The sequence below is a fragment of the Glossina fuscipes genome, unplaced genomic scaffold (genome assembly GCF_014805625.2).
Source record: "Glossina fuscipes isolate IAEA_lab_2018 unplaced genomic scaffold, Yale_Gfus_2 111, whole genome shotgun sequence".
In the NCBI taxonomy this organism is placed as follows: Eukaryota; Metazoa; Arthropoda; class Insecta; order Diptera; family Glossinidae; genus Glossina; species Glossina fuscipes.
This window is the reverse complement of record NW_023998454.1, coordinates 2,564,218-2,585,261: the sequence shown is the minus strand read 5'-3', so window position 1 is coordinate 2,585,261 and position 21,044 is coordinate 2,564,218. Positions and strand designations below refer to the sequence as shown.

Genomic DNA, 21,044 nt, shown 5'->3' with positions numbered 1-21,044 from the left:
TCTGGATTCCTTGTCATTGCGGCTTCTGTCTCAATGAAAAATCTGACTTCTTTCCACGTGATGAAATAATATCTGCAAAATAATATCTGCCAAATACCTTCACCAGCGATCTTAATGAGGAATACATAAACGTCGCCAGAGGAAAAACCGATCGTCTTTTATACAAAATATTTCCATCCATATTCTCCAAACCCCTACCGGATTCTCTTCTCGTCTTGAGAGATCAAGGTCATCTGCAGACTAAAGATCAACTCTACCTATGACACCCCTCTCTAAAAATAAACTGCGCACTTGGCAGTGGCTATTGTGACCTATGCCTGATGTCTAAATTCACAGAACATCTTATTTTCCAGGGTAAAAGACGGAACAATATCAGACTGAACTTTTGTTTTCGTAAATACAACAACTTATTTGACATCTTTTGTGCTGACGATTACTCTCATTTGAAAAAGCTAACTGTTTTCATCAAAACCGCCTATTTCTCTTTCTAATTGTATATCTTTTGTTTTGTCTATTTATTTGCTCACCGCTCTCTTTCAAATTTTACATTTTTTTTTGGATTTTATATCCGTTTAGAATACCTCTTAAACAATGTAAACCCGTCATCTTTTTAAGCCATTTTAAATTTTAGTAAAAGTGATCACAAATATTTTTGAGCAATATTTACTTCTACACTAATTCAGTTGGACTAACGAAACGTCATCTATTTGCTACCTATATAAGGGCCAGATTAAGCAGCCTTTTATTTGAGAAAATTATTCTTGAAATTTTATGTAACGAGCAAAAGAAGAAAAGGAGCTTGAAAGAATTTGAATTTGATTAACTAATCTCATATCATTCAACTTTTCTCAATAATTTTTCCAACCCTTTCAAAACTCGAAGACTCTCACATTTCTCAACATGTACTCAAATTTCTGCCTGTAGAAAAATCTGAAAATAATGAAAAAATAAATATTTATCATTAACTAATAACAACAATGCGTCCAAAAACAATAACAAACCCCAAAAGTCATAGCATTAAAAATTTTCGTACGCAACACTTACGAGCTGTGGAGGCGTTTACTATCGTCAACAAATAAGTTTAAGAATCTAAGCATTAATTATTTATTTTTAATTAAGAGTCTCTCGTTTGGACGGCGTACGTTGAAAGCCATTTAGGTATGGTTTATGTATGGCTTTCGTCATTGGAAATTTGTTTTTTCAAACACTATTTAGTTACCTCCTTTATGAATGCTTAACAATAGATATTGAAAGATACTCTTCTAGACTAACTAAACTTTTCTCCCCAACTTTCTTTGTAAGAAGATATAATATTCCAAAGAATAAAGAAGAACTAAATTTTTATGGTACTTACGTATTAACGCCACCGTGGCAAAATACTATTATTAATATATTATTATTATTCTAATTTTACTTTAAACTTTTTATAAAAGTTTACAAGGTTGCTTTTTATCGGTTTTTTAACGGAATTGTTGCCGGGTTGGCGTTAATACTCAAGTACTATTTTTATTTTTTTTTGTTCAGCTGGAAACATTTTTCACTCATCTCTATTGGATCTAAGACCCTATCTGAATGTTACCGCTCCTATTCCTCATTCGATACTTCGCAAGTTGAGTAGATGTGGTCTTTGTGATAACAGCATTTGACATTTTGCGCTCTCGCAATTAACGCCGCAGTTTTTTCTTTTTTCAAATCATCTCCTCAAGACATAGAAGCGTTTGCAGCCAATTTATAAACCTAATCTTTTTTACACGTTTTTGGTCGCATATCGAACAATTTCTTCATATAACTTTTTAAACTCATATATCACATCTTACACATCGGAATTCACTCCTCGCTCTTCTGTTCTATCCTACATGGCGGACGAGTAATACGCATATTTTAACAAAAATTATAAAGAAAATAACGTAACGAACATATCATACACAAAATTAAAAAAAAAAAAAAACACTTTAATCAAATAATCACTAAAATAATTAATAACATTATATAACAAATGTAACCCTACTTTACTAAGGCCCAAACACGGAACTCTGTGTTCACTGCACACGCAGCGAAGTTTCGGTTGTTAATTTGCTGAATAACGAAGAAGAAGAAGTTTTCTAACAAAAAAAAAAGAACCTTTTGCGATTTGTTTTGTGTTTCTTGTTTCATTTTTTCCATGTCCGAAGAACAAAAGCTCGATAATGGCCCGGCAGGCTTGCTTGACACCGAAACAATCGCCGATGGTATTGAATCCGACGATGGTACCGAAGAGATAACAGCTCAAAAAGTGTTAGAGTTCTTAGAAACGGCATGGACAAATGAAATGAGCGCTCCAGAAATACTAATGCATCAAAGCGAGATGATAGAATTAATGATGGGTCAAATAGCTCATATGGAAGAGAATATGAAAGATTTAAATAAGAATGATTTTCGCTATGTTGCTCATCAAATGGAATTGGAACGTATACGCTATATAATGGTCAGCTATTTGCGGTGTCGTTTACGAAAAATTGAAAATTTTACCCAACACATACTAAATGAAGAATCAGTTCGAGAACCTGACGAAAAACGTTTGTCGCAGGAGGAGACAAAATTTGCGAAAGAATATTATGAGAATATGGAAACTTGTTTCCAACAAGTAGCTTTGCAATATATGCCAAATATGCAAAGATCTGAAGCGGATCAAAGGATTGTTAGACCAAACCTAATGAGCCATGTCTTTATTAAAGCAAAGGTTTCAGGTAAAAAACGGCGAAAGGCAAGTGGAAGCAAATAAAACTACCCATGTTCTTTTTTTTTTAATTTTTTAGTCCCATCTGTAGTAGTAGGTGTGGATGATGAGGAAGTAGATTTGGCTGCCAACTCGCAACATATAATTCCGTACCAATTAATAGCAGATCTAATACATAAGAACCAAGTTAAATTAATTTGAGACCTAATTTCTGTTTTCATTCGGCATTAATTATATATATATATATACGTATATTAAAATTTAGATGCGTTTTAAATTATCTTTCTCTTATAGCAAACTTCGTAAATTGTCATCTGAGAGAAGCCTATGACTGCTTTTGCGTTTTGTTATTGGGACTTCTGGATCGCCTCCATTTTCAGTGTATTCTGTCGACACGTTTGCATGTTCGAACATTACTTTTTTACGGGGGAAAGGCACTGGTCGGTTGTCTTCTTGATGTACCACGGCCTTAATTATGTGAGGCTTGTAATTGTCAGGTTTTTTAATAGGGGACGCTAATATTCTTTCTAGTCTTTCCTTAAATTCGTCATGTGCTAGTGTGCTAGTTTCATTAACCGGTGTTGAAGCCTGTACAGGTGATGCTCCGTCGTCATCTGTTTCATCATTGTCCGCGTCTTTTAATTTTTCTTGATTATCTTCTCTCGGTTTCTTGGGACGCGTTTGTTCCAGTAAAATCTGTGCGCCAGCCGGCATTTTCGATGAGCATAGCTTATCCACAAACCTCCTAATTTTATCACGTGTCGCATGGAAATTTGGATATTTCTGAAAATTGAATTCAAAATCTTTTTTTTAGCTTTTTTTATAATCGTATTCAAAGAACGCTTTCGTAGCGTAGTCCATTCGTTAATACATTCTTTTAAAACGCATGTGACATGGAGTAATTGAAACCAACGCGTTGTAGTATACCGAAATTAAAAAAAAAAAACTTGTTCGATTAAAGACCATTAGGGAAAATTACTACCCAATTCGTTTGATGTACATGCGTTACGTAATCAAGAAATTGAAAGTTGGTGTTTCCTTTTAAAGAAATTGAATTCGAGGCAGATTGTATGGATGTCTAGGTCCGCGTGTTTCTTACAACGAAATCGATCTATATTTTCCTCAATGTGAGGTGGTACTAAGCATGATACGAAGAATTCACTTTTACAGCGCTTTTGATGTGAGGGTGGCTGCTTTTCTGCGAAATCCAACAAACTTGGCATTACCTACATGGTTATCTGCGCTGATTTGCCATTCCAAGAAAGACAATATTACTTTGATAACAAGAAAATTAATAACCCAGAAAGAATTGTTTGGTACGAAAAGCATTACTCGGCACTGATATTCTAAAAATGAAAAGCAAATAGTTATTATAAAATTTGAGCGACATCACGTCGTGTTAATCCAATTTTAACGACAAAGTAATTAAATTCAATGTAAATAGGCTTTCTATCCTACAAGAAAGTGTTGCAGGCTGACAAAACGTGGGGTAATTATTGTCTTGTGGTAAATGGCGTGATTATTTTGCGAGACGGCCTGGGATCGTGAAACCACGTCCACATAAGGTAAGTTTTAGCTCTTCTTATTTATAAATTGTTTTTTTTTTTTTTTTGATAATGCGAAGAATTTCTATATCATAGCCGAGGACATCAAATGCGAAACTGTCGGAAATCGATGGCGAAATTATTTGAGTTAATCGATTACTCTTTATTATGTTTGGACAAAACTCAACGCAGCCTGGTTTTTTCGTATTTCGATCTGCCAAAATGCTATTTTTGCAGGAAAGCCACACAGGAGCGAGAAGAATTTGGAGATTGAAGGTATCTTTTAAGCTTCAAAAAGCTGCTACAGAGGTCATGCCAACAGTTCTTACAATTTGGGAAGTAAGAAATATTTTGTTGGTAAATGTCTTTAATCCGATATAAGACCTAATTGCGAGAGGATCTAAAAAACATTGATTTATGAATTCGTAAGTGAATAGTGGTCATGCTACTAAGAGTTCTCTCAATAAAAATAATACCTACTTTCAAAGTGATTTTATATATTGGTTTATAGACTACGTCTATTACCTGCGTCATTCGGTTCCTTTTCTCATTTAATTCAGAAGTTAGGCGTTTCATAGAAGTTTGGCTTAAACTTTTCGTCTTCGCATCCAAACCCAGAGCCTTAAGGCGGGTATTTGCCAATTTCTTTACATCTTCACGGATGATTGTTTTTGGTTTAATTTTAATGCTGAAAAGAAGCAGTAGTAACGACATATATGGGCAAAAAATTATCAAAACTTTCTGAAAATTTAAGCTTAAGTTTAACTTAAATGAAGGTTTGTTATTTATCAACTTGAAACAGTTGTTTAAGTTCTCCTCGTCCACGCATTTTACTCACGTTTTGCTAACTAATTCCGTCCTGCTGTGACAACTTTGTTCTCTGCCCACGACAAATGTTTTGTCCGGTTGTGTCGATTTTTTACAACTTGTGGAGTCAATGCCCGGATTTTCTTCTTCCAAACTCTCTGATATATTTGTAGAAGAATCTTCGTCATTGTCACTATCACCGAAACTAACTAAGATGGTTGTATTTTCATTTTATGCATATTTGGAGAAAATATCGGGCTTACTCTTCAACATTGTGGGGGCCGTTTGAACAAATGTTCTATTGCTATTTGAACTGATGCTTTCCTTTGTCTTTGTTTCCTCTGCAACAAAAATAATATCCCGTTCTCTTTCCTCGCCGTCTTCACATCGCTTTATCTCTCTTACGTCGGCAGTACTCTTTTTTTGTAATTGCTCGTTTTGATTGCTATTTTCGATATTAATGGCAGCAATTTTTTTGAAATCATTTTGCAATTCCTTCAGTTTTTCTTTGTAATTTTGTTCTAATTTTAAGACCATTTTTTCCAATTTGTCTGAACTTTGTTTAGATATATCTTCCACCTTTCTAAATAAGAAATCTTCCAAATATTCGATAGAAGGTGCTGTGCTGTGAATATTATGGATCTCTTGTTCGATTTCATCTTGCGCTTTCTCTTTTTGATGTTTGCAACCTTCGAAGGCTTCAGTTAGTTCACTTAGTTTTTTATGTATATCGCGAAAAAATTCAGAATTTTCCTCTTTCTGCGTTTGCTTCCACGTCTCAAAATCGTTTAGCTTTTCTTGCAATATTAAAATTTGGTCTTTGTGTTCAATAGCATTTTCATTGTTATCATCTTTCTCTTTTAGTTCGGTTAAATTACTCTGAATCCCTATGCTTTGCTTAGATTTCAGTTCTTCCGTTCCTTTGCCGTTAGGTTGTGGTGTTGATCTTTTGCTATTGCTCAAGCTTTTCTCCTTTATTTCGCGCTCCGCATTATTTAAACGTTCCTTAAGTTGCTTAATCTCTAGTTCGAGTTTGATCGTATTGATTAAATTCAAATCATGTTCTCGTTCTTTCGCTATTAGACAGGGCGTTTCTAGTTTCCTTTCGACTTTGGCGTTATGTTTGCGGGATATGTGCAAATTCAGAGCATCATTGCTTATAAAGTTTTTGGTGCATAAGTGGCAAGGGTAGATAACCTCATGTATGGCCTCCATGTGGGTGATCTTCTTATGGAGCTGTAGTATTTCATTATTTGCTTCCGATAGGGAACGTTTCAAAGTGGCCACTTCCATTTGAGCTGAGCCATGAGATTCCCTTAAATCGTTAACGGTCTCTGCCAGAAACGTCCGGCAAAACAAAAGGTATTGTACGGAGAATTGGGAAAGTAGAAAATACTTGGCTATGCCGCTGTCTAGTATATTAGTTTCCAATATAGAACCTAACGGCACTTCGGATAAATGCCCCACGACATCATCGATTTGTTCCAGGTTTTGATCTTTTAAAATCCGTTCGACTTCGACGGATCCTTAAAGTGTGAATTCTATATAAATTTTTTGTAATATCAATAAACGTATATATACTACCAAGTACACGCCAATCCAGTGGACCATCTTTGTACAGGCGCAATTTGAATCCAGCTTCTCGTGCTGCTTGAGGGTAATTGTAATCGAAATTCAGTGGCATATTTTTTTTTCGTATTTTTCCAACTGAATTAAAAGAAATAATTAAAAATAATTTTTTTTGACTTGTTTGTCTGATTACAAAATAAACTTATATGTTACCTAGTGACATTAGCTAGTTTTGGCGAATTGAAAAGTTCATAGAGTACTATTAATACTCTAGTAAAGTACTTTTGGCTTGAAACTTGACTGTAGTAGTGGCGTTTATGTCCGTTCTAATATCCTATGCTGTTTGCGGCACGGAATACGTTAAATTCGGCTGTACGTGACAATTAGAATGATCTAAGAGGACGACGGTATATATATTTTGTAAAAACGTTTGTAACCTGCAAGACGAAACTTCAAAGACCACATAGAGCGTGTTTATTGTTGATCAGTATCAAATTTTGAATCATGTTTAAACGGTTGTCTGTGTAAGGTCTGTGGTGAACATTCTCCTAATTGCAAAACTGAATATAATAGCTTCAAATTTAGCAGAAACATTGGAAGTCTTTACACGCAGGTTAATACTGAAAAGGTATGACAAACCGTACGAATTTCTTCATATATTCTACAAAAATCGACAAAATTAACCACACCCACTTAACAGCGTCAATTTGAAATCTTTGTTTCTTGGTTTTTTTTTTTTCAAACTTTAATAGGATAAAAATGGTGGGTATAAAAGTTTCAGCAAAGCCGAATATAATTTTTTGACGTTATTGTACTGACTGTTTTTTGAATCTAATTTTGTCTGTTCGTCCGACGTCTGTCCATATAATTATGTGTTCAACCTATAGGTCTCGTTTTTGAGAAAAATGAGCTCATTTTGCTTATTTTGAAAAAATTACTGTATGAAGAAAATGTTGAAAATTTCTCAGCAAAATTTGTTAAGTAACAGTGTTTCGGCATCATTTGACGTAAAAACCTTACATCGGACGGGCCAATAAGAGCTCTTTCGTATAACCAGTCCTATGGAAAGTAAATCTTTATATTTAATGTTTATTGCAGGTTTTATAAACTGCCCATAGCAGAAATTTGGCATAAAAATTAATTGTACAAAACTTGGATTACTCTTTTACTATAAAATTGGCAACAATATGCATTTAACGGTTACAAAAAGCATTAAAAAAATATTACTACATAAAGGGATACGAGATTTTAAACATACTGTGCAGATCAACATCGCTATGCATTTCAGGGTTAAGTCAGTTTATACAATTCTTGGCGCAAAAACTTCTAATGAAGACATCGTCGAAGAAGAATTATTAGTTTATCGATCTCGTCCATTCGATTTAGTCTTTTGATTGTCCTCTGCTTCTACATTTCAAAATATTTCGTTATGAATAACTATTAAATAGAGGCGATATGGCGAAACTGCGAAAGTGCTTGAGATGATTTTCAAGAATGAAAGAAATTGAAAAACAGTTGGGAGCAGTGTAAAGTGATTGATTAGCACTTTCTGTGAAGTTTTATTCATTTATAAAATTATCTTAGCATTTCCGTTATAGAAACTTTTCAAGTAAGTCAATATTATGATAGAATATCTGTGACAATAATACATATTGTGTGATTGTGTTTCAAATTCGCCGAAATTTGTGATGCTCTTCAGTTGCGAGTACCTAAGTCAGCGTTAGGTATGGCTCAGTTTACAGGAAACTAGACATGTGTTAAAGTTAACATCTAAGGAATTTATTTTATAAAAAGTTATGTAAAATTTTTCATAATAATAATAAAAAAGATGAATAAAATCTTAATTACTTTGCTTAGTTTAGTTTTAAGTTCTGAAGTGAATTCCACGCGTAAGTAACAATACCTGAAAATTTTCCAAAATAATATTTAGTGAAAGAAGTTATATCGAAGAGTATGTGTATCCCCGTAAACCAATTTATGTTTTGTACTGTTGATAAAGAGCGCATGTCTTAATTTTAAAATGAAATGAACGAAAAGAGAAATCGAAGCGAACATGAGCAATAAGTTAATTCGCTTTGAAATGTTTGTTTACGTCCTCTCAGGCGGTGTGTTTACAAATTTTTGCATTCATACATATATCAACAGGTTATTTAGCACGTTTTCCTAATTTTCCATTTCATTATTTACTATTTCAATCTAGCTCCTCTAAGTTTCGAAGCCAATCCGGATACAAAACGCCTTTATGACGACTTATTAAGTAATTATAATCGTCTCATACGACCTGTTGTCAATAACACTGAAACTCTGACGGTATGGCTTGGTCTGAAGCTGTCTCAATTGATTGAAGTTAATCTAAGGAATCAAGTTATGACCACGAATTTATGGGTAAAACAGGTAAATAATATTTTTTGTTAAAAATCTCTAGTAAATTAAAAACTTTTATTTACGGCTGTAACAATTTCCTCTGTCGTTAACAAGAGTTTATCAAGCGAAATCTTTTTGATGCTTGATAGTATATGAACCGTAAAGAAAGGCGACAAATATGTGGGATATTCCATTAATTCATAGAGTAAATCGTTGAATTTTGCCATTGCAAAAGTAGTTCTGCGGAACTTGATAAAATACCTCCAACATTTTTCTCCCACAAAGACGTGTTTCTTAGAAATCCGTGCCAAAAAGAAAAACAGTTTAAAAAGGTACATACGACATATGGCAATTTTAAAAAATCGTATAAGTTGGAGACCCTATATATTTATTAAAAAAAAAAAACCGTACAAAAAAAGTAATAATGAAATCTATTCTATATATTTATAAAATAAGAATCATTCATTTTTATTATGAAAAACCAATTAAAACTGGTGTACAGGGAAAATCCAGTCCATAAGTACACACAAAACGGTCTGACTTCTGATCACAATATTCCCTCAATAATATTTTGTCGCTGTATATATGTTTCTGTGAGTCACTGCGAAAATTCGAATTAAAAGAAAAAACCCTTTTTTCCCGTTGTTGAATCGTATTATTTCAGAATTATTTAAATAAATGTCGTATTGAATGTATAACAGTTTTCGTAAGTTAAGCAGGTATTTTTTTAATGAAATTTACGCATCAACTTATTCAAAAATCTAAGGAATATTTCTTTATATTTTTTTTACGGACTTGACAACAACAAGTTTTGCATGCAAAATTTAACATATGTTTTTCTTTGGCACAATTTTCCCATCTTTTAACGCTTGGAAAGCGGGACATACTGAGATATAATTGAATGTTATTATATTGCATCAGAATACGTGTATTCTAAGATGGAAGGCTTCTTCCTTGTTTTTAGAATTAGAATAGACAAGTGGTAAAAGCAAGAACGATGTTTTTCCCGTTTCTATCCTGACCACAATGATCAAGGTAGATCGTAAATGCATGCCGATCGTATATCGTATCTGACATATCGTATTATACCGCATTACTAACAAAATCAAATTTTTGATAAAATAAGTTTGTATAAAATCGTTTTCTATTTGTTGAGAACGCAATTTCTAATTCCATAAAGGTTTTTGAAGTTTTACCGACCAGCGTTAAAAAACGCATTTTAGGAACCCTAAAAAGATCAGAATATTCTAATTTGCTTGTTTGGAGGTTTATAAGCAAAGGTGAAGGTGGGTTTCATCGGGATATGCGTACAGAGGGAATTGTCGTTTGGAGTGCTAAGTAAAAATTGAAAAGTCACTTTAAATCTCTATACTAAAATCCACACACTTTAAGATCATTTAGACAAAAGATCTAGAGAGTGGTCGAGATATTTAGTAGCGCCACATAAAAGTTGGTTCGGAACAGCGTTGTTGTTAATATGGTCCCTAGGTGTATAAAGCAAAGCTGCTTGCTTTATATGCCATAGTAAAGAGAGGATGTGAGGCGGTCGTCCTTTGTTAATTTTTGAATTAATATTCAACTAATAGCTAATAATTTTAAAATATTATTTTAATTTTTGAAAAAGCGTTGGTTCGATTATAAACTGCGTTGGGATCCCGAAGAATATGGCGGCGTTGAGCAATTATATGTACCTTCGGAACATATTTGGGTCCCGGACATTGTGCTTTATAATAACTGGGACGGTAATTATGAGGTAAAAATAAACAAAAACTTTTTTCATAAGTTGCCGTTATTCATTTCGTTCACTGCAAGATTTCTTCTTGAATACTGCACAACTCATCCACAGGTAACGCTCATGACAAAAGCAACCTTAAAATACACCGGCGAAGTCTTTTGGGAACCGCCAGCAATTTATAAGTCATCGTGCGAAATGAATGTCGAATACTTTCCATACGATGAACAAATTTGTTTTATGAAATTCGGTTCATGGACATACAACGGTGCACAGGTGGATTTGAAACATTTAGATCAGGTAAGCCAAGGGAAATAAATGTCCAATAATAATAAAATCATTTCCCTAAATAAGATAAAGAATGCTTGTGAAGAGAGAGCGTAGGCAAGTGAGAGTACAGTATGTGAGGGATATTGAGCAGAGATTTAATAGCTACTATAGTAAGAGATTTTGTAATGTATGTACGTTGTCCAATGGCAATAAATGTTAGTAAAAAATGTATTTATTGTCAAGTCGTAAAGCAACGTGCATGCATACATATGCACGTGCATAGATATGTTCGCTCATTCTCTTCGATATGAAGTGTAAAGAGTTTACCTTAAGGAATTTAGTTCAGTAATGTACGCGGAATGCAGGCGGTAAATTTATGTGAAACTTTTGTATTTTTTCTAATAAGGTTCCTGGCAGCAATTTGGTGCAAGTTGGAATTGATTTAAGCGAATTTTATTTATCGGTTGAATGGGACATTCTAGAAGTTCCAGCCACTAAAAACGAGGAATATTATCCGGACACTTTGGAACCATTTTCGGGTAATTTTTATGATTCCTGTTTGTATATTTTTTACAATACCTAGAAGGAAGATGGAAGCTTTCGAGACATAAAAAAGTATGTACGCTCCGAACTGTATCACACTCTGAATCAACCTAAGAATGTCCGTTTGTGTCTCTCTATATCTGAAGTTGATAACCATACTTCCTGTCGCAAGAGTTGAGAGAAAGGGTTCAAAAAAATTTGCAAAAATCCACAAATGTGGCCAATTGATCAAAGAATATGCCTACAGTATACCGTAAACCCAAACTTCTTCGTCTTTCTGGGCTTCCTGCAATTTACTCATAAGTTGCGGCAGATGAAATGGTAAAAATTTCGACGTATATTCTACGGGTGATTCGAAAGTATCGATTCCACGCCTACTCGATATAATAGATTATAAAAGTTTTATTTTTTCTCGAGTAATTTCGGTCACGGACGAATATAATTTTCTTGCTTGTTATTTTCCTTTTTGCTAACCAATCAAATAACTCGTACTGCAGACATTACATTTAAGCTGACGATGAGACGTAAAACATTATTCTATACCGTAAATTTGATCGTGCCCTGTGTGGCCTTAACCTTTCTTACTGTCTTGGTCTTCTATTTGCCTAGCGATTCGGGTGAAAAGGTAAGTAATGTAAATATTGGAAAGAATTTATATGTATCTGTACGGGTGTATAATGTTTTAGTTGTCGCTGGAATACACGAACAATTTGTAATTCCTTCATTATATGTTCATTTAAACAACAACATGATCACCTGAACAGACACATAAAGATAAACTTGGCTATTATTTGCATGCCTTCCATTTGTACTGATTGCTTGTTGTACACTATGACAAATTTCATTGCGTTAGTCGTTTCATCTTCAGTTTTTGTAAATGACCAGAATATATATGAATGCTAACGTTTAGATTTCAACTAGTTTCTCCGTCTGTCCATCATTTTCTATTCGATTGTTAGCGTCGCCAGAGTTAATATAGAAATTTTGAAACTGTGAAAAGATACGGATTCTCTACTAGACAAAGTTCTAAAATGGGGAAAGCTGAGTAGGAAAAGAAGCTCAGTTTAAACGAATTTATTCGTTTTCTGGAAGCGCAATGGAAGTACTGCTATTCCTGAAATGATTGAAAATGGAAATTGGGTAAGCTAATGTTGGATCAAAAGAAACAGCACTTAATTACGCTGGAATGAAATTTACGATGCCTTTTTAGTAAAGCTGAGAAAACGTAGTATAACCCGGAAACTGATCCCTCTTCTGTCCTCAATTAAATTTTTATCTAATCGGTTGGATATTAATGTACTTAGTGCGTAGCCTACCATTAGCAACGCCAGATTACCAGATGCCTTCACAATTACAAATAAATTTTACTTCAAAGTGGTAGTAAGTTATCTTCATAATTATTTAACCAGACGGTCTGGCAAATCTGATCTGAATTGGATTATAAGCTTGATGAAAAAGTAATAGAAAGCCCATGGTCACAGTAATGCTTCAATCATTTGCCGATAACGATTCATGCATTCTGATAACGGAATGAGTAGATCTCAAAACGACCGTGAATTCCTTCATATGTTGTCCTACTCAGTGCATTATAACATGACGTTTCCCTCTTTAAATTTTGAAAGCTTTTTATGTTGACCTGTTTTATAGTTTTTACCATGTTTAAACAACCTTTTGAGTGTCTCTAAAAGAGAGTCGCTCGTAAGTAAAGGGTACTTATAACCTGCATGCCAGCGAAGCATTGTATATCGTTGACGAAAACTATCGCAGAGCATAAGCTATTCGATACTGAAGGTAAAACAGTTTCAAGTTAGTCATGGCAATAAACTTGTCGCGTCCGACATATGTATCTTGAATGGATGGCTATTGTGGATTGACGTACAGAAGAACGGAAAACATTACTGAGGAAAGTTGAAATGAGGCTTGTAGGCTAAGAATATGTTAACGGTGTAATCCGACCACGTAGGTGGCCAACTGAGTTTAAAGAAGAGTCTCACAGTCTCCAAAACTACTAGAAATTTGCGAGTGTCGCACTTTCACTGGTCGCACTGGTGGGTATCTAGGATTATTGGCTCAACTTACTTGTTTTTTTCCCCTGATATCCTTTTTTCATCTCGTTATGTGCGTATTGTATTTATTTTCTATTTTCAATTTCCTACCAAAATAAGCATAATTTATACTTTTAATGATCTTTAGAATTTTTATATAAATTATGCTAATTCCTTACACATGTACTAACATAATCCTACATATACCAGAATTTGTATATGTAAGAGCGTTGTAATTGTGAAATTTCATTAAGTAATTTTTCATCGATTGTAAAATTTGCATATTTCCACATTGTTGTAGTTGTACATACAAACAAGCATTCGTACATTTAATCTTATTATAATTATTGTGCCGTGCGAAACTAATGTATGGTACATTATTGTTAATATTTTCAATATCGTGGTGTATGTACATATATTTATAAATATATATATATTAGTTTGGGGAAAAAGAAATCAATTATTTTTATATGAACTTCAGGACTATTTAACATGCTTCGGATTGTCCGATTTGGGTCAAATATCCACCGTTTTGTTGTACGATTTGTTGCCATTTTAAAGGTAACTTCAAAATGCCTCTCTCATAGAAGTCCTGGTCTCTATTTGCAAAAAACTTTAGTAGTCGATTTTCACAATCCTCCCTAGATTCCAATTTTTTATCATTAAAGAAATTTTGCAATGCAAGAAAAAGATGATAATCGCTTGGTGGCAAGTCCGGACTGTATGGCGGATGCATTAAAACTTCCCAACCAAGCTCCCGAAGTTTCTGGCGAGTCACTGTAGATGTGTGTGGCCCAGCGTTGTCCTGGTGGAACACGACACCTCTCCTGTTGGCCAATTCTGGCCGTTTCTGGTCAATCGCTATCTTCAAACGGTCCAGTTGTTGACAGTAGAGATCAGAATTTAGCGTTTGGTCATAGGGAAGCAACTCATAATAAATAATCCCTTTCCAGTCCCACCAAATGCATAGCAAAACCTTCCTGGCCGTTTGAGGTGCTTCACCGCTCTTTGACCACGATCGTTTTCGCACAGGGTTATCGTATGTGATCCATTTCTCATCTCCAGTCACCATCCGTCTAAGAAATGGGTCTATCTCATTCCGTTTGGCCAAGGCTTCGCAGATGGAAATTCGATCCATCATGTTTTTTTCTGTTAATTGGTGTGGCACCCAAACATCGAGCTTCTATTTGAATTCAGCTTTTGTGTAAATGGTTTAAAACTGTTTTATGGTCGATTTTTAGCTCCTGGGCGATGTTACGATTGCTAACATGCTGGTCAACTTCGATCATTTCTCCGATTTTATCGAGATTTTCGACGACCGGCCTACCTGTGCGAGGTGCATCTTTAACATCAAAAATTCCTGAACGGAATCTACGAAACCAAAATTGCACATAATTGGTTGTTACAGTATCGGAACCATAAACACCATTCACAATTTTAGCCGCCTGGCTTGCATTTTCGCCTTTGTCAAAGAAAAACTGTAAAATGTACCGAATTTTCTCCTTGTTCACTTCCATTTTTAACACGCTGAAACTCATAACTGAATGCACCAAACAAAAAACAGAAAAGAATTTTTTTTAGTGCGAAATGTCATCTTTCCAACGAGCATAAATCTGAAATTGTTTGATCGATACTTTACGAGAAATCTATCAGTGCAGCCATCTACCGAAAAAATAATGGATTTCTTTTTCTCCAAACTAATATATACATATATATATATATTTATATATATATATATATGTTGAAGTGCCCACTTGTAATCATGGTATATGTTTGTGTTGTAGGGTTATTTAAGTACAAAAGGTCGTTCATATATGAAATATGTATTTAATGTATAGATGTATCGTATTAACCATGTGTGTATAATTGTTATTCATTTAATGGCATTTGCGGCTTAGTATTTTTTTATTAGTTTTTCAATGTCTGTGTTAAGATGTTTTTAATGTATTTGCTATTGATTAGTATATTTAATGCATTTACTTTTGATAAGTACCTTTGACGTTTTAACCCTCAAAGTATAAATTCAATGTAAAAACTAAATATATGTTGTTGATTGAAAATAGGCAAAAACAAGGAGTGAATATAAAGTGAAAAAATACTTACAAGTAAAAATATGTTAAATGATACTATTTTTTTTCTACTGGACGCCCTCAGAATTTAAAAAAAAACCATCCGATAAGTTGGCCTGACCTGCTATTACTTATGGAATTAAAACAATTTTCGTATATAATAGGTGCTTGCACTTAATCTGATCATTTTGTCACTTGAAAAAAGAATTTATTGAGAAAAATCGGTACGATATATATAAATCAAACTATTTTCCATTTTTTTCTACAACCTTTTCTTATTCTTCTGGCAACATAGCGATACCGTGACGAAAGAACATGGTTGGGTTTGTAACAAACCTGCATTCCTTCAGCATATCAAAACCGCGGGCCAGCCAGGCCATGCTGTATCGATCTGCACAAGTTGTAATCAGAAGTTGCTATATCTCGTGAGTACGCTAAGTGCGGCCGAACTTTTCATTCTAACTGGAACAGTGTATCCTTGACAACTCTTGCAACGTGTGGATGAGGATTGTCATACAAGAGGATGATTTCGCATCTGTTAATCGGTATTGCTGATCTTTTTGCAACAATGCAACGTCCAATTTGTTCAATTGACATCACTAGGCATCTGCAGCAACACTTTCATTCGTTAGCCGCTCGTAATGCACTGCACTTTGCTGATCTCACCAAATGCACAGCAAAATTTTATGGCTTCGGTGTCGATGTGGATGGCTCTCCTAGACTAATCCATGACTTTTTGCGTTTGGGCCTGCCGTAGCCGATCCACTTTTCATCGCCAGTCACAATACACCACAGAAACTCTTCTCTTTTTGGCTGGCAAGAAATGAAAATTCGATATTGAAACCCTTCGAAATGATACTTTTAGTCAATTCGCATGATAGCCAATTTCTCTCCTTTTGGACCTTTCCATCGCATGTAAACGGAAACAGTTGATCCATCAATTGCTAAACTGTTCGAAAATTGTTTGGGAGTTTGAATTACTTAATCCGGGCCGTTCTCTGTCATTGTCATCAAAACCATCAATTTTAAGCCGTTGAAGCCAAAATTGACCGATGGCACAGCATCACCAAAAGCTTCTAAAAATGCTTGACGGGTTCCGGCAGCAGATTTCTCCAAATCGAACAACTAAAGTAATGAATGTCGAAAATACAATTTTGAGCTTCCCATTATTAGCCTCTGTGTACGGTGGTTAACTCAATAATACTGAATGAAAAGTTATTATTTTAGGTTGAGAAAGGTCATCGAAAGCATCGAATATAACCGTTCTGTACATTACTTTCGCATTATCCTATTAATTTTGATCATCATTTTGGTCGTTGATCAAAATACGTGCAAGCACCTAATAGATCGAACTGAATTCGTATCTAATGAAAATCGTCTCTTAATTCGTGTGCTTCTCTTTGCCTTCTTACATCTTATTTTTGCGCTCAGAAAGATTTTTCCTGGGCTCAAATTACATTTTCTTAGCAATACTTACTGTGTCAGTTTAAGCGCGCTTTAGCATTTGGTGTGGTTATTGTTTGTCCTTTTAAAGGAGGTGGAGTATTGTTTTCTTTTTCGGATTCGAATTGATGTTGATTTACCCCGAAGTAGTTGAACGTCTTATTCACTTTCAATCTTCCATTCCTTATTATCAGTAAAAAGTTGAGATAGAGAAAACACTTTTTTTGTGATCAACGTCGTACTGATAGTCTGGGCTTCCACCCCGTCAATTTTTTATTGCCAATAATGGCCGACTTTCTATTGTATGAAGTCTTCTGCTTTATATTGCTATTAGATATTAAACCGTCGTAAACTTAAGTTAAAATTAAGTTTTTAAGTTTGAAACGACTTGTCGAAAATACTTTTTTAATTGATTTGTGTGTTTTTTGTGTATTTTGCTGTAATATAGGCGGAATCGATCTTTAAGCTAGGTTGAAATATTAATAAGCACTTTAATATATAATTTGGTGCCTTTCTACAACTGAAATCATGAATTTTCTTATCGCCACACCGTTTTGCGTAGTCGATATTGACTGACATTTTTTTCATACCTTCAAATAGAGAGACAATGTCAAAGGAGATATTGCATATCGTCATGTCGGCAATATATCTGATATAACCTGATACAAATTTGTTTATTGCAATCGTCAAGTAGAAAGTATTTACGTTTAACGACATCAACACACGCATCTTTATGTTACACATTCAACTAATTTGGCTTACGTGCGGAGCGCCTTATTTTCCGTACAACAAACAAAATAAGCTTCATTTTGAAAAAGGAAAAGTCGGCATAATTTAATTCGAGATAAAAAAGTTTTACCTTTAGAAGTAATTGTTGTGAATTGTCTGTGTTCGACTTCCACTTAATTTTAAAATTAATTCTAAGATTGTTTTTAACCTGAGGCAACTAACAAATAAGATAATTGGCTTTCCGTCAACAATTTCTGATCCGATCATCTCAATCGAACCAATCTGTTTGAATTGAAGATACGTTCTTCACATGTTTGTCTTTCAGACTTCATTAAAGGATTTTACTTCATTGAAAATTCACTGAAAAACTTCTGGCAAAAGAGAAGTGTTTGGAATTATGATGTTTATCTTTTAGATTTGCTTTGCTCTTAGTTAAGAAAATTTAGCAATCCATTTAGCGTTCAGGCAAAGCCTGGCTTGTAATTGTGTTTCATATGATTTAACTAGCATTTGCATTAATGTTGTCATGTTAGTTGATTCTGTAATTGATATTTAAATTTAAATGTTTGCTTTGATTGGTCAGTGGAATAGTTGATGTTGACATATTGTTATAAAAGCAGTTAATGAAAAGAAAGAAAAAAAAATAATCCTATACAGACACACACATATGGTATATGCAATTTACATATCGTTGACAGGTTACTTTATGTATTTCTATACTTGTCTCATTGACTGTATTCTTCTTGCTGTTGGCCGAAATTATACCGCCAACATCATTGGCTGTACCACTGCTAGGAAAATATTTACTATTTACTATGATATTGGTCTCGTTGTCTGTCTGGACAACTGTTTGTGTGCTAAACATACATTTTAGGTAAGTGCATTCCTTTATAAATCACACGATGTTATCTTAAAACATGAGTTTGCGTGTGCGTACGTTTGTATAAAGGTCGCCATCAACTCACAAGATGTCACCATTGGTGCGTAAGTTGTTTTTACATTTTATGCCGAAGCTAATGATGATGCGCCGCACTAAATATAGTCTACCGGATTACGACGACACCACGCCTAGTAATGGCTACACAAATGAAATCGATGTGCGGTAAGGTGACAAATCAAAATGACGGCTTAAAAGATAATTGAAAAATTTCTCGTTTGTCTCGTAATTTAGAGATAGCATAAGCGATTTTCCGAACGATTTCAAGGATGGCCAAGATGCTGTTTACGACAATGGCAACCAAAACTCCATTGGTGAGTATTTAAAAAAATTTTTTAGACCACTTTCATATTTTTTGTTGAATTTTACATTGGTTAAGACTCTGATAATGTTATACCGAGGAATTTGACACCAGAAGTACTACAGGCTCTGCGTGCAGTACGCTTTATAGCACAACATATTAAGGATGCTGATAAGGATAACGAGGTAAGTTTTCCTTAAATGCAGGGTATAAGCAATTGATTTAAGCGATGCCGAGCGCCTATGCGTAACAGAATGAAATCTTTGTTCTTTAAGAGACTTGACTGCGAGTTTTGCGATAAGCTACCACGCAACGTAGCGTTGCAATCCATGTGTCAATTGCTGCGGGATAGTATATACTGCTCTTTTAACTGGCCACAGAAAATACTGACAGTAGGTTCAAATATTAAATAAAAGTTATTGTCTATTGCTTATGCTCTTATAGAGGTATCATGTCTAGTTTTTCGTTATATTTTGCGTCACAAAGATTTTACATCTTGACTGATCAAGAATGTATGTATATATTTACTTTACTGCCCGAAGATAAATACAAAAATGGTGAACTGAATTTCCATTTGTATTAAATTTTATGCACAATAATTATGACCAGACTCTAGAAACTCGCTTGTTTCTTTTTAATGAGACGGAAAAATAAGAAATACGAAATAGAGAAAAATTACTCGGAATAGTACACAATATTCCCAATAAATTGCTGATTACTCGTAAGTAGACTTTTCGATATTAGCTTGGGACTTAGAATGGCGACCAAATTTAAACCAGGTCCTTAGCTTCCGTACAGAGTTTTCGTAGGGGACATTTTTCTAAAAATAACTGGAAATTTACCATTTTCTTTTTGTTTTATTTCATTGTTTTTTTTAAAAGATCGTTGAAGATTGGAAATTTGTCTCGATGGTTTTGGATCGTTTCTTCTTATGGACGTTTACGTTGTCGTGCATTTTCGGTACATTTGCTATAATTTGTCAATCACCTTCGTTATATGACACACGATTGCCTATCGATCGCCAGTTGAGTGAAATACCGTTAAGGAAAAATAATTTCATGTTACCGCCAGATATAGTTCGTCAAATAGTTAATTAAGATATTTATATATTTATCGATGATATCCATAATTATAGTTAAAAATTTTCTCGCATAATGAAAACTAAAGTAACGACATTATCTTCCAAGTTTTAAAATAGGTTCATTGCTACTTTCATCGAAACTGAATAAACAACAAAAAAATAGAAGAACAAAAATGAAGGAAGGAATAACACACAGGCGCAGGGCATGTGATAACATGTGTGCGCTTAAGATTTTATAGAAATAGCGTTAATGTAATAAATGCACAAATGTATGCACATCTTAATTTATTCTATGAATGTAATCAAGAAAAATACTTCTGCACATATACACGCACAGAATTATAATAAAACAAAAATTTTCAAATTCAACAAAATTGTTTTCGTTTGCTTTGTTTCGTGTTTTTAGGAAAGATTTCTAGTTTTCTTATGGAAAAAGTTCATTCCGTTGGAAACTCGCAGATAACACAAAGGGCTTGTAATTGTTCTGCGAATTTTCTTCTTCGCTTGCTAAACATTTTATGTGAGCGCAAATACATAAAGCATAAATAAGTTTATAAGCAAAAACTTTCTTCCTGTAACCTTTTGTGCATAATGCGATGTTTTATTAAATATACACGCCTATATTTATGCATATATATACGTATATATATATATATACATATATACATACATATATGTATATATATATTATATTTAGACTTGTAAAATTCATATCGGCAACGACTGGATATATATGTACCATAGATTTTTTAATGTGGAATTTATTTTTGGAAAAAGAGCAAAGATAATGACAATTGTAGATCAAACTTATATATTATTTTTTCATTTGTAAACAATTTATGCTCAAAAAAAATTATATTCTCTAACAACTGAGAGATGGAAGTTTTATTGTAT

At 34.0% G+C, this 21,044-nt stretch overlaps 3 protein-coding genes and 1 long non-coding RNA gene across 4 annotated transcripts; 3 read left to right on the top strand and 1 right to left on the bottom strand.

Moving 5' to 3' along the window:
• Positions 1–2,095: 2,095 nt before the first annotated feature.
• On the top strand, positions 2,096–2,963 carry LOC119638924 (DNA replication complex GINS protein SLD5). Its single transcript, XM_038036037.1, has 2 exons — positions 2,096–2,726; positions 2,796–2,963. The coding sequence occupies exons 1-2, from the start codon at positions 2,162–2,164 to the stop codon at positions 2,915–2,917; spliced, it is 687 nt and encodes a 228-aa protein (XP_037891965.1). The 5' UTR covers positions 2,096–2,161; the 3' UTR covers positions 2,918–2,963.
• LOC119638921 (zinc finger protein DZIP1L) lies at positions 2,926–6,903 on the bottom strand. Its single transcript, XM_038036035.1, has 6 exons — positions 6,850–6,903; positions 6,652–6,774; positions 5,331–6,593; positions 5,099–5,276; positions 4,786–4,948; positions 2,926–3,499 (listed from the first exon to the last, which is right to left on the bottom strand). Exons 1-6 carry the CDS (start codon positions 6,857–6,859, stop codon positions 3,005–3,007), a joined length of 2,232 nt encoding a protein of 743 aa, XP_037891963.1. The 5' UTR covers positions 6,860–6,903; the 3' UTR covers positions 2,926–3,004.
• LOC119638925 lies at positions 3,072–4,583 on the top strand. Its single transcript, XR_005247507.1, has 3 exons — positions 3,072–3,156; positions 3,887–4,281; positions 4,357–4,583. It is a non-coding gene; the product is annotated as an uncharacterized LOC119638925 (long non-coding RNA).
• A 1,557-nt stretch (positions 6,904–8,460) lies between the features above and the next one.
• On the top strand, positions 8,461–20,332 carry LOC119638922 (acetylcholine receptor subunit beta-like 2). The gene is made up of 11 exons (XM_038036036.1): positions 8,461–8,525; positions 8,837–9,030; positions 10,625–10,753; positions 10,847–11,032; positions 11,409–11,541; positions 12,043–12,170; positions 18,530–18,705; positions 18,781–18,933; positions 19,003–19,082; positions 19,148–19,254; positions 19,951–20,332. Exons 1-11 carry the CDS (start codon positions 8,465–8,467, stop codon positions 20,164–20,166), a joined length of 1,563 nt encoding a protein of 520 aa, XP_037891964.1. The 5' UTR covers positions 8,461–8,464; the 3' UTR covers positions 20,167–20,332.
• The last annotated feature ends 712 nt before the right edge of the window (positions 20,333–21,044 follow it).